The sequence below is a fragment of the Equus caballus genome, chromosome 2 (assembly GCF_041296265.1).
Source record: "Equus caballus isolate H_3958 breed thoroughbred chromosome 2, TB-T2T, whole genome shotgun sequence".
NCBI classification, from domain to species: Eukaryota; Metazoa; Chordata; class Mammalia; order Perissodactyla; family Equidae; genus Equus; species Equus caballus.
This window is the reverse complement of record NC_091685.1, coordinates 64,081,830-64,096,118: the sequence shown is the minus strand read 5'-3', so window position 1 is coordinate 64,096,118 and position 14,289 is coordinate 64,081,830. Positions and strand designations below refer to the sequence as shown.

At 41.3% G+C, this 14,289-nt stretch overlaps 1 protein-coding gene across 4 annotated transcripts in view; it reads left to right on the top strand.

The window, feature by feature from the left end:
- The first annotated feature begins 2,070 nt into the window (after nt 1-2,070).
- Nucleotides 2,071-14,289, top strand: part of KIF13B (kinesin family member 13B) — a 188,661-nt gene continuing 176,442 nt past the window's right edge. For all 4 annotated transcript variants that reach the window (XM_023636228.2, XM_023636226.2, XM_023636227.2 and 1 more), the window contains exon 1: nt 2,071-2,210. In XM_023636228.2, the coding sequence (XP_023491996.2) occupies nt 2,156-2,210 (55 nt within the window). In that variant the 5' untranslated portion in view covers nt 2,071-2,155. The remainder of the gene's footprint in view (nt 2,211-14,289) is intronic.

Sequence of the window (14,289 nt, the reverse complement as noted above, 5' to 3'; positions counted from 1 at the left end):
TAGTCCCCCACACTGTATTAAAATTTACTGCTTCTCCAGCTGAGAAGGCCCTCCTGAAACCTCAGAGGAAGTGCCCCTAAGAAAGAAATTCCCTTATTTTAAAGACTGCCTTCTGGAGTAGCATTTTCTATTTTTAACGTTTTTTAAAATTATTGTGGTAAAATATACATAATATCAATTTACTATTTTAACCATTTTTAAGTGTACAGTTCAATGGCATTAAGGACATTCACAATGCTGTGCAACCATCACCATCATCCATCTCCAGAACTTTACCTTCCCAAACTCAAACTCTGTATTTATTAAACCCTTACTCCCTATTCCCCCTCCTCCCAGCCCCCGGCAATCACCATTCTACTTTCTGTCTTTATGAATTTCACTATTCTAGGAACCTCATATAAGTGGAACCATACAGGGTTTTTTTGTGTCTGGTTTCTTTCACTCTGTATAACGTCTTCAAAGTTCATCCATGTTGTGGTGTCAGAATTATATCCTCTTAAAGGTGTTTTTAACCTTTTTACAACTCTGTATTGAAGCTCTTTCAACAATAGGGTGGTTGGTAAAAGGGCAAGTCTTGCCAGCTTTCTGTATTTACTCATCTGTAAATGGTTCTGAGTTCTGTGCTATCACTTAAACATATCCAAGCGAGTGTCACAAACCCATGGGATCTAAGCAGATGGTGTGGTAAAGCAAACTGGAGAAGGGCTATGGTGAACCCCAGAGACCTGCTGTCTTATAAAAGTGGCCGCTGCTATTCAGCTCCAATCCATATTTCCAATACGTAATGTAGGCCCAGTCTTGCATGTGAAAATCTCCTGATTTTCATGCATTAGTCAATACTGTTGGGTCAAACAGAACATATTTTCAGGCCACATCTTGCCCACAGGCCACCAGTTAGCAGTCTCTGCTTGCGCTTAACAAAGACCTAGTTTTGGGGCCGGCCCGGTGGTGCAGCGGTTAAGTTCACACATTCCCCTTCGGAGGCCCGGGTTTGGCCAGTTCTGATCCCGGGTTCGGACATGGCACCGCTCATCAAGCCATGCTGTGGCAGGCATCCCACATATAAAGTAGAGGAAGATGGGCATGGATGTTAGCTCAGGGCCAGACTTCCTCAGCAAAAAGAGGAGGATTGGCAGCAGATGTTAGCTCAGGGCTGATCATCCTCAAAAAAAAAAAAATTAAAAATAAAATAAAGAGCTAGTTTTAGTGTGGTTTCATTCATTCATTCATTCATTCATGCAATAAATGTTACTGGGTTTCTACTACAGGCTAGGCTACACACATAAGTAAGATATGGCTTAAAAAAATACGTGATCAGAGAGACAGAAATAGTTGCAGCATAAATGCTACAACAGAGTAAAAACAATGACTAACATTGATTGGGCACTTTCTATGTGCCCGGAAGTTTTTAAGAACTTTACATGAATTCACTCATTTAAGCCTCACAGTATCCTACGAAGTAGGCACTATCATTGTCTCCATCTTACATATGGAAAAGACAAGCACAGAACAGTCAAATCACTTGCCAGGTGTCACATAGCTGGAAAGTGCTGAGGCGGGATTTGAACACAGATTGGTTCCAGAGACCAAGGTCTTGCCTGGAAGCTGGGCACAGGGTGGCTCTATAAAACCTGTGGATGTATAAAGACTTCCAGAAGGGTAACTTTTGACTTGTCTTGAAAGACGATTTCAGCAAACAAGGCCGGAGGACAATCCAGGCGGAGGAAACAACTTGAGCCAGACTGGCAGGAAATGAGAACGAATAGGTTGCAAGGTGTCCAATACCATCTACTTAATTGTTTGTTTTCAGGTGAGCTATCAGCTCATCCACAGCTTACATCTCAGTACCAAATGAGAGACTAAGAATGGTGTAGAGGCAGAGGGGCATTTACAAGTCCCAGAGAGCGAAGCGTGTCCTGAGGTCTCCGGCCCCAACCCCTTTACCGCCGCCCTCCCCACGACCACCTTCAGGGACTACAAGTCCCGTCATGCAGCGGGGAGCGCCGGGAGCCCCCGCGGCCGGCCCCGCCCCCACAGGCCCCGCCCCTGGCCCCCGCCCCTCCCGCCCGTAGCCCCCTCCCTCCCGGTCAGTCCCGAAGAGTTGCCCGGTGGCCGCGGCAGACGGAAGCCGAGCGAGAGTCTCGGCAGCTTCAGGATGGGGGACTCCAAAGTGAAAGTGGCCGTCCGGATCCGGCCCATGAACCGAAGAGGTGAGAGCCGACCCCCCAGAGGCCGCCGCGGCGGAGGCGGCAGGTGCCTGGCGCGCCCTTCCCTTCCCCGCGCCCGGCGGGTGGGGTCCGGCCGGCCCCGCCCCTGGAGTCCGCGTCCGGGAGAGAGGGCGGCCCGCGCGCCCCGAAACGTTGTCCCCCACGCCCGCCTGTGCGGGACGCCCCTCCCCTCGCCCGCACCGCGTCCCGGGGCGTCGCGGGCCCCAGGTCCCGGCCCGCTGCCCTTCCGCCGGCGCACCCGCCCCGCCCCACGCCCTTTCGCCCTCTCGCCTCCCCTGCCCTTCCAGGAGGGCGCCCTCGTCCCCCGCCGCGGCTCGCTTCCTCCTCCTGCTCCCACCCCTGCCCCGCGTCCCGTGCCTGCGCCCCCCCCGCTCCCGCCTCTCCAGCTGTCAGAGCAGCCCCCGCCCCTTGGGTCCTCACCCCTCCGGCCCGGCCGGGACAGCCAGGGTTCCCGAGGCCCCACGTCTCTGGCCCGGTCGCCCCAACCGTGCACTTTTGTGGCCCGCAGCAGGAAAAATGGCAGGGATTTTGGTTTACTCCTCCTGAGAAAGCACTGAAGTGCAAAAATCCCTCATCTTGGTCTTTCACTTTATGTTCCTTTAACCTGGACGGTCATAAAGAGTTATAAATACTTTGATTGAAGTTGGGCAGAAGAGATACACCCCCCCACCCACTTTTTTTGACTGTTGAGAAAGTTTTGCTTGAAGTCATATTCGTCATCTCTCAACAATAAATACTTTAAGTGCCAAGATTCTTGTGAAATTGTATCTTTCAGACATTCTCTCCCTTCTGCAGGGAGGGTAGAGAAAGCAGATAAACGGAGTACATTTTAAATCCTCTTTAGACAGTCAAATGGAATGGAGAGAGCCCTAACTTGAAGTCCGAGGAGAAGGTGGGCTGCGCCTTCACTTCCATACTTAACTAGCAGCGTGACTGGGCAAGTTGCTTTAAACAAGACAATATATTTGAAAACACTTTCTATACAAGGTTATCTTATTGTATTATTTGGGTCGCTATTATAGTCCCAGGAGATGACTTTTTGGTTGATATAAGGCTGTTAACTGACCAGAATCATGTTTAAGTACCGGAATAATTTTCTGAGTCGTTTTTGCGACTTCTCTTTTTGTAATCAAGTGTTGTTTAAGTGTACGTAGAAATTATGAGTTGTTTTTCCAGTTTTTCTTTTCTGTCTTTTATATATATTGAGATATGCAGATCAACCAGTTGACATGTGCTTTGTTAGTTGGTGTTTTCTCTTGGAAGTTGGTTTATCTCTTCTCTCGGAGTTACGTCTTATATAGGAGTTGGCGATTCCTCCTGTACCTGCTAGGTCTGTTTAAGGCTGCTGGGTGACATAGAAGAGTTTTTTGCTAAGAACTTAAACTAGTGCGCGTTTTGGGTCCTCAGTCTTGCCTCGCTAGTGTCATGCTCTGACAAAATGAAAAAACGTAGGTGACCTCTGAAAGTTTTCAGAAGCTTCTGTTCTTAAGTGTTCAGGCATCTTTATTTCCATTCTTCTCAAGTTTATTACCATGACAATGATTAACAAAAATCTAAAAAACAAGACGCATAAAACACTACTTATCTGGGGTTTGATTCTGAAAGCATGATTTCAGCACATTCTTAAAACTTCCTTTTCACAAAAACCTTGGAAATGTCAGTGCTAAAAAGAGGCAAGCTAACTAACCACCGCAAAACACCTATCTCAGATCATTAAAATCTTTCCCTCTTCCCCTCCCACCATGGGTTCCAGTTTTTGAGGGGAAATACTGTACTTTTTACTTGAATATTGTCATTAATTAGGTTGTAATAATTGTCAGTATCGGTTTCGAGGGGTGCATAGAATAATAATTTTAGCTGCGGTATGGATGTTAGCTGTTTCTTTCGCTGAACTCATTTTAAAATTAGGGTTTACACATAGATCTATTACCCTATAAATAGAAGTACATTATTTGTGGTAAACTGCCTCCTCATTCATTTAGTGCCATCTCTTACCTAACCTTATATTTCCTGAACGCACAAGGACTTCTTTTTTCAGTGATTACCACAGATAATTAAAATTGATTCTATTTCTATTTTGTCATGAAATAGTCATTTACATAAATGTAGAAGTTACTATGGAATACAGTGTAGTGGAGTTATAAGCTGGTGATTTTTAAACTAGAGTTGTTTAAAAAGGCTGAAACAAGACCATATTCCTTTCCAGTAATTTTGAAAAGAATCATATTACTTTGATCAATTATTACTTCTGGGAAAATTAATATATTAAGTAAAGATATATAATTATGACAAATGGTAAACTTTTGGTTATAAGTGTTTTTCTTTTAGCATATTAGTGCAGGAAGCAACCTCAGAAATCACTCTTCACAAGTAAGACTGAGATGAGAATGGGTTACTGGGATGGTGTAGTTTTACTGTATAGACTCTGATATTTGGAATCACATTAGCTACTTTTTGAAGAAAATCTGAAATTTGCAAGAAGCTCCTAGTGTCCCATTAGTTCTTCATGTTATTCAGTATGTGGCTGTGCTTAGGTGTTAAGGTAGTTACTTGGTTTATTATTTAACATTTGTCATGAAAGTAAGAGCTTTTCAGTCTTTTTTGCTAAATTATAGGTGGGTTTGGGAAACTTAGTCAACCGAACACTAAGCATTAGGCCCTAAATCAATAATAGCAAGAGTTGTGATGGCTAATATGCTTTTGTCAGGAGTATTTTTCTTGTTATACATTTTAGCATTATACTAACAGACTGTAAAAAGGGAAAAGTCTCCAATATCCTTCCATCTTAACATCTCACACTCTCATTTTCTTATTTCCATTCCACTTTGGATTCACATGTGTATATAATTTTACATAGTTTTAATATTACAACTTTTATTTTTGCTTCTCTTCATGTGAAATATGAACTTAAACAAGCTAAAGAAAAGGGGGAAATCTGTATTGTCATGAGGCCTGGAAGTTCTGTTTGTGGATATTGTCTGTCTTTTCATGTTGTCTTTCAGGCTTGTACCACTTACCAGGCAACTCTGCTTCTGTTCTCTATACTGTAAAGAACACCCCTTCATACATTATTAACCAGTCTAATTATTAAATGAGCCGAAAGTTTTACAAGCATAATTGATGGTACTAGCTAGATCGGTGACATTCTCCTGTTCAGGAGTTTGATGTTTTATAACTTTAGATGGTTTAAAAAATGTTTACTATTTATTGGGTGCCTGCCAGGTGTCTAGCTTATATTAGTATGGGATCTTATTGCCTTTTGCTCAAGGGGCTTCCCATGTTTAAATATGTATAAGATCAACTACTAAAATAAAGAAATCTATATAAAAGCTGTTTGGCAAATTCCTTTGCTATATCTACCTAGCTTCAGGTGATGAAACCAGAAATTATAATAGAAATTTAGCCGAGAGGAAAACTGTGAAACGGGCTATTTTAGGTGTTAGGAAGCATAGACAATAAATTTATTTCAACAGGTATTTCTCGAGGGTTTACTTTGCATTTTACGACACTTGATGCAGTGAAAGACGCAAGAAGAACGTGATGTCTAATGGAAGTCAGTGCTTAAATAAATCACAATCTAGTATCTCAGTGGAAACACTATTATATAGCCATTAAAAATGATGGAAGTCAAAATCATTTGCTAAGGAAGACTGTTTCCTGTGTTAGCAGAAAAAGCAGAGTGTAAAATGGTATATGTAACTGTGTGATTGAATCTACTAGTATGATTATTGCTGTGTAAGAATGTAAACAGGAATGGGCAAGGGCTAGAAAAAAACGTGAAAAAATGAGATTGATTGTTCTTCTTGGGGGAATTTTATTTCCTAAAACCTTCTTAGTGTTGTCTAGTATTCAGGTTTTTAAAGTGTGCTTTATGCTTCATGCTCATGAGGAAATGACTGTCATGTGAAAGATAAGATTAAAAGGTCAACACCTATAGCAGATTGCTGGTTACGAAGTGCCAGGGAGGTACAGGAGTTTGGAGGTGTGAAAAATCCCTTCAACCTGGTGATTAGGGAAGGCTTCTCTGGAGCGGGAGAACTTTGGTTAGACTTGGAGGAAGGAAGCTTCCAGCTGGAACGGATGCAGGGTGGGAGGGCAGGGAGAACATGGTTCTTTGAGGAGGAAGGATGGCCTGAGAGCAAAGGCACAGAGAGACTCCAAAGAGCCGGGCAAGTTGAGACAGCAGAGACAAGATGAGCCTCCCAGAAAGGAGGCTTCTGTGAGGTTGCCTAGGAAAGGATGATATTACAAAGCCGAGGTGAAACTACCGGGAGCCCTGAACGCTAGGCCCAGAAGTCTGGGTTCAGGGTGGCTGGTCCAGGGGTTCTGTTTAGTGTTTTAGATCTTCGTGTGGGTCTTAGACGCAAGCACAAAGGAGAAGATTGCCAGATCTCAGGGCAAGGTGGAAAAGCCTGGGCAGAGGGCTGATTGAGGGCACAGCTGAGCAACATTTAGGAGTGCGTGGTAAAGCTGAGGCCCTGCGAATAGGAAGAGGGAGGAGGCTGCACAAAACCAAGTACATGTGAATCAAGAGACCAGGTAAAGCTGAGGTAGGAGGAAGCTTAGAGGACCTAGGCAGTCAGCAAAGACACAGCTAATCTGTAGGAAATGAAAGGTGGGGGAGGGTGGGAGAATCTGGAACAGGAAGGAGTTTTTGACCTGAGACCATTGGTGGTGGTTAAGCCTCCTCAGAGAGATCGCTGATGTTGGAGTTAAGGATGACTGTGGATGGAAATTTCTAACATATTTTCTAAAACAGAAGGTACTTGTTTTACTACCATCTGATGGAGAATGAGACACATCTCTTACAACATTGTTTTGTTTCTGCTGTCAACTCTGACTGAAATTGGGATTTATATGCATAGGGCCAGAGGCTTTTGGAGAAGAAAGTACAAGTGTATAAAATAAAATAAAATTTGTTTGAATTGGCATTTACTTTTACCCCCTCACCTTCATAAAACAATGACAAATGTCTAACTTTTCCACTTCTTAAATTCTGAAGATGAAAGAAACCACTGATGAAACTATTTGGTAAGCAGATGAATTGAGATGTGAGATTGTATTGAGTGGAAATGGATTTATTATTGACCTCTGTGCTTGCTGATCAGGTTCCCTTGTGTTCAACAAAGCATGTTCTTAAAAACACTTGGCAAAGATGAGCAGTGTAATCTGTGGGGAAGTGTGTGAAACTAACTGGTCTATGGGACACAATCCATGATTTAATTGGTTTTGGACTTTAATTCTCAGAAGCTGTAGGTATCTTTAAAAGATTGTAATTAACCCATGCAATTCATCACGTGTTGATTGAAGGAAAAATAATAGCTACTTTTTGGGAGCTTTCTATTTGTGAGCTACAGAATTTGGTACTTTTTTTTTTTGGTGAGGAAAATTGGCCTTGAGCTAACATCTGTTGCCAATCCTCCTCTTTTTGCTTGAGGAAGATTGTTGCTGAGCTAACATCTGTGCCAATCTTGCTCTGTTTTGTATGTGGGATGCCTCCACAGCATGGCTTGGTGAGTGGTGTGTAGGTCTACACCTGGGATCTGAACCAGCAAACCCTGGGCCACCGAAGTGGAGCAGGCGCATTTAACCACTATGCCACTGGGCCGGCCCCAGTTTGGTACTTTTTATACCTTATTTCATTCTTCAAAGAAAACTTTGAAAGGTAGTTATAGAATTATTATTTAACAGAATCTCAGAGGGGTTAAGTAACTCCCAGAATTACAAAACCAGTATTTTGGACCCTGAATTCACCTACTTTGCCATTAAAGCCTGTGCTTTTACTACTGTATTGGACATGATGATCTTTAAAGGAATCTTGTGTTCCTGAGTTTACATAATTTTCAAAGATGTGCAAGATACACGAGAAGCATAAGTCGTGATCTTTGACCAAAGGAGCTCACTGTCTTATTGGTAATAAGAGATGCACAGGCGAGTCAATTATAAGAATACGTGTACACGGTGTAATGATGATGGTGCATTATGAATTAAAGAAATGGGGGTGGGACTTGAGAATGATGAGGAATGAGTTGAAGACAGTGGGCAGGGAGGAAGGTATGGCAGGTGGGGTGCATAACATGAGTTGTTGGAATTAGGAAAACGTTGATGTAGGAATTAGCAAGACATTTGCAAGAACAGTGAGGAAGTTAGCTGTAAAAATTCAGACAGCAGGAAGGAGACGGTATCTGTATAAGTAACAGTTATTGAGAGGTTACTGTGCGCTGACATGGTCCCAAACACTGAACTAGATTATTTCAGTTAATCCGCACAACAATGCTAGGAAGCATTTACACTGTAACTCCATTTTACAGATGAGAAAAGGGGAACTTAGACAAGCTTAGCAACCTGCCCCAAATCACATAACTGTCAAGTGGAGACACAGGATTGAAACCTAGGCTGTTCAACTTGAGAGCCCCAGCCCTTAAATTCTGTGCTTTCATGGAAAAGCTGGAAGAGTACAGGGAGTGAGGGATGAGAAGAGTGATGGAAGTTGGCCTTACTGAAATGGAGAGGTATGTGGGGGGTGGAGGCATGTGAAGTTATTTAGGTGAGGTACAGGCAGATTCAGAAGAGTCTCGAACATGGTTTGAGGAGTACAATGACTCTAGGTTTTTGAGTAGAGTAGTGACACTGTTAAAGTGATGATTTAGGAAGGTAATCTATGTGTCTTTACCCTGCTTATAAGCTAATAAGTTAGGTTGTTATTTGTTTCATGCATGCTGGTAGAAGACATAGGACTTCTGGGTCAGAGGACTTACTCATGGCACAGCATCTGTGTGAGCACTTCCCCTTGCCTGCAAATCCCACGGGAGTGCCGTGGAGGGGTCCAGATGGATGCTGTGCAAACACTGGGGTTTGTGTTGCCTCTGAGGAACACTGAGCTTGGGGAATCCATTGCTTTTAAGTAGTAAGCAAGCCTGCTGTTTGTCCTCAAGGAAGACTTTTTATCTCAAGGTTGCTGGCTGCAAACACATTCCTGAGAGATGGGCTGGGTAAAGAGCATCTTGCGTTCTAGATATACCCAGCAAGAATGTGTCAAGGTGGTATGAAAGCAACTGAAATTTAGGAAATGTAGGAAGACTGCAAAGCTGATGATTTAGATAACTAAGTGAGTGAATGCTGGTGTCATTAACTGAGATCAGAAGGATAGGAGAAGCAAGTTTAAGGGTGCAGGTGTGGGAAATGATGAGTTCTATTCTTGCACATTCAACGATATTTAGTCAGTGCTTATCATGTGCCATACCCTGCACCTACTACTATGAATAAGATATAGTGCATCCATGTAAGAAATGTAGCAGACTTGTTGAGTTTTAGGTGTCTGAAGTGCAGCCAAGTGGATGGATCCAGAAGGCTGTTATATATGTGAGTCTGAAACTAAGGGACTGGAGATACATTTTCATTTGGGAGTTATTACTATATTTAAAAGACAGAACACCAAATTAAGCCGTGTGTGAAGGAGGAGGTCACAGAGGCCAAGAAGAGAGACAGAAGGAGAAGCAGGTGAAAGTATTGTGGAAGCCCAGGGAGGAAAAGGTGTCAAGGAAGGAATGGTCAGTAGTCAGATCTCCCAGGAGTGGCGTGTAGGCTGTGATAACGCTGAGTTGCAGTCAGTGGATTTGGCATCTTGGCAGTCAATGGTAATTTTCAGGAGCATACTTTTGACTGAATGAATTAGTGTTGGTGTGTTGGTAGTGGGCTGAGAAATAAGTGGGCATGCCAATATGGAGACAGTGAGTATACATGAATATTCTTTCAAAACACTCCGTGTAGAAGGGAAGGGTAAGGAGTGGAATCTAAAAGCGTAGTTAGGAAGAGGCCTTTTTTTTCTTTTTTTGAGTCTGGGAGAAGATGTTGAGTATTGTTATAGACAGAGAGAAAGAGCCAGTAGGAGAGGGAAAATTTTGAAATATGAGAAGAGGATAATTATATAATGGGAAGACCCTGGAGTGCTTAATTTTCTTGATGAGATAGATTATGAGGTTTTTTTTTGAAAGATTTTATTTTTCCTTTTTCTCCCCAAATACCCCCAGTACATAGTTGTATATTTTTTTAGTTGTGGGTCCTTCTAGTTGTGGCATGTGGGATGCTGCCTCAGCGTGGCCCAGTGAGCGGTGCCGTGTCTGCGCCCAGGATCTGAACCTGGCAAAACCCTGGGCCGCGGAAACAGAGCACGTGAACTTAATCACTCGGCCATGGGGCTGGCCCAAGTATGAGGTTATTAATTGAGAACAAGAAGAAGTGGGTTGGCTGGGATCTTCAGAGTAGTGAGTATTTAGAAATGTGGTTGAAGGACTCTAACTGTATTTTATATCTCTTGAGAGCAGTGAGGTCATTCCTCCCAAGTTTTTTTTAAAGATATTTTTCACATATGAAAAGTGTACAATTCAATGGCTTTTAGTGTATTTGCAGAACTGTACAGCTATCACCACTATCCAATTCCAGAACATTTTCATCATCCCAAAGAAAGATTCTCCCATTAGTATTACTCTCCAGCCACCCCCTACTCCTACACGCTCCACCCTCCCCTCAGCCCCTGGCAACCACTAATCTACTTCTTGTCTCTATGGATTTGCCTATTCTGGACATTTCATATAAATGGAATTATACAATATGTGGACTTTTGTATCTGACGTCTTTCACTTGGCATAATGTAGTCAGGATTTATCCATGTTGTAGCGTGCATCAATACTTCATTTTGTTTAAAGCTGAATAATATTTTGTGATATGGAGATGCCATCTTTTGTTTACCCGTTCATCAGTTGATGGGCATTTGGCTTGTTTCCACTTTTTGATTATTATAAATAATGCTGCTGTGAACATTTATATGTAAATTTTTGTGTGGATGTATATTTTCATTCTCTTGGATATGTATATCCGTATAAGTGGAATTGCTGGGTTATATAGTAACTCTAACTTTTGAGAAACTGCTAAATAGTTTTCCAAAGTAACTGCACTGTTTTACATTCCCACCAACAGTGTATGAAGCTTCCAATTTCTCCATGTCCACACCAACACGTTTGTTGTCTGTCTTTTTGATTATTGCCATCCTAGGGGCTGTGAAGTGGTATCTCATTGTAATTTTGATTTGCATTTCCCCAAGTCTAATGATTTGAGCATCTTTTCATGTGCTTATTGGCCATTTGCATATCTTTGGAAAGATCTTTATTCAAACCCTATACTTATTTTAAAAATTGAGTTGTCTTTTATTATTGGGTTGTAAGAGTTCTTAATATATTCTGGACACCAGTCCCTTATCAGATATATGATTTGCAGATTTTATCTTGGTTTTGTGGGTTGCCTTTTTATTCTCAACAGTGTTCTTTGAAGCACAAAAATTTTTCATTTTGATGTGGTCCCATTTATCTATTTTTTTCTTTTGTTGCTTGTGCTTTTGATGCTATAGCTAAGAAGCAATCACCTAACCCAACATCATGTGGATTTATGCCTATGTTTTCTTCTAAGAGTTTTATAGTTTTAGCTCTTACATTTAGATCTTTGATCCATTTGGAGTTAATTTTTGAATGTGATGTGAGGTAGAGGTCCAATTTCAGTCTTTTGCATGTGGATATCCAATTGTCCCAGCACCATTTGTTGAAAAGACTGTACGTCCCCCATTGGATTGTCTTGGCACCCTTGTTGAAAATCAGTTGACTATAAACCAGATGGTATATTTCCGGACTCTCAGTCCTGTTCTATTGATTTATGTGTCTATCCTTATGTTAGTACCACACTCTCTTGATTACTGTAGCTTTTTAGTAAGTTTGAGTGTAGTCTTTCTACTTTGTTCTTCTCTTTCAAGATTGTTTTGGCTATTCTGGTTTTGCCTTCTAAGTTTTTAAATACTTATTTCCTAGTCTTCTGAATTTGATTAGTTTCTTGAATATACACGTTTATGTTTTGGGCCACATAGATTATTTTAATTATTTTCATCTTATGACCTCTTTTCTCCTTATCAGGCGTACTGTTTTGAATCTTCCTTCGTTCCTCAATCTTTTCTTTAGCCATATTAGAGCTCAGTTACTTTTTTTTTCCTTAATGATTGGCACCTGGGCTAACAACTGTTGCCAATCTTCTTTTTTCTTGCTTTTTCTCCCCAAGTTCCCCCAGTACATAGTTGTATATTTTAGTTGTAGGTCCTTCTGGTTGTGGCATGTGGGATGGCCTGAGGAGCGGTGCCATGTCTGCGCCCAGGATCCAAACCAGTGAAACCCTGGACCGCCAAAGCGGAGCACGTGAACTTAACCACTCGGCCACGGGGCCGGTCCCATGAGCTCAGTTACTTATATATATTTTTAAAATTATTTTATTGAGGTCACATTGGTTTATAATGTTGTGTAAATTTCAGATGTACATTATTATATCTAGTTTCTGTTTGTCACCATACATATGTGTCCCTTTACCCTTTTTGCTCTCCTCCTGCCTGCTTCCCCTCAGTTATTATATTTTTATTTACTGAATAGATTTTTGTGTTCACTGGTAAAATATAAAAATAGGTGATTAGGATATCTTATATATCTCTTACTGGAAAGCATACTACCAGTTTGCTTGTCTCCCTGTGTGGCATCACATAATTTATTTCCTCCCTGGGTCAGTGGCCTCAAGGAAGTCCCAAGCAACTTATTAGTAAAGAAGTGTAAGTCATATTCTGTATTCTGCCAATAAGAGTATTGTACTGTAGTTGGGAAAACAAGTCCTTCATACGTCAAATATTAGTGATGAATATTTTATTCATATGAGCATGCATAGACACGTAGAAGTATTAGGCATGTGACACAAATTAGTTGACGATAGAACCATATATAGCATGCAGAGTTTGCAATTTAATCACAGTGTGAATCTTACAGGTAATTTACTATCTTCCTTTTAAAAATGGACCCTTGTGAATTTAAGAGTAAGTCATAGTTAGCTTTTTAGAAACATGACTGGTAGGTAAAGGGAGGTACAATTATATTTCTGAGTAGTAGGGTTTGTGTGAAAATTGTTATTAATTATCTGGAGAATTAGAAAAGCAGATTACTAAATGGGCAGCTCAGAATGGTTTTGTCCACACTGAGAGTGATGCGTTTCCCCACACGGAACAGGAGTTATGTAAGGGGAGTCTCTCAGGCCCTGCCCGTCTCTTGCTGTGATGTCATTGAGGAGTGAGTCATAGCTGATTTATGCACTGAAGAAAGACTTGTTTCAAATTATTGTTCACTTCTACAGGTGACTAATTTGCTGGCTGAATAAGCTGAATTGTCAGCTGTAGATGTTTCGGTACTCATCTTGAGGAACTTCACCTAGAAAAGCATCCTGTTTGGGAAATAATACGGGGTCTTTATTGTTAGTGGAGTAAATTTCTTTTTTCTAAGGACTCATGGACACATCAAAGCATTCATGGTTCTGAGGACTATAAAGCTTGGTTAGTCATGACATAAGCTTACAGTATTACTGAACACTAAGATCACTCCGGTTTTTTATTGGTTTTTAGACATAGTTCTAATTAAATCCCAATCTCATTGTTTTAGACTTTACTAGGAATAAACTGTTGTCCGTGTGTTACTTGTTATAATAATGATGAGTATTTAGTACTATTTTTTTATTGTGGTAAAGTTTACATAACATAAAATTTACCCTCTTAAACCACTTTTAAGTGTCCAGTTCAGTGGCGTTAAGTACATTCACATTGTCGTACAAGCATCACCACCATTCATCTCTAGAACTTTTTTTATCTTGCAAAACTGAAACTCCTTACCCATGAAACTACCTCCCCTGTTGCCTCTTCAGCCCAGCCCCTGGCAACCACCATCCTACTTTCTTTCTCTATGAATTTGACTACTCTAGGTACCTCATGTAAGTGGAATCATACAGTATTTGTCCTTTTGTAACTGGCTTATTTAACTTAGCAGAATATCTTCAAGGTTCATCCATGTTTTAGCAGAATTTCATTCCTTTTTAAGGCTGAATAATATTCCACTGAATGTGTATGTGTGTGTGTGTATATATATATATATGTATATACACACACACACCACATTTTGTTTATTCAGTCATTGATGGACACTTGGGTTGCTTCCCCCTT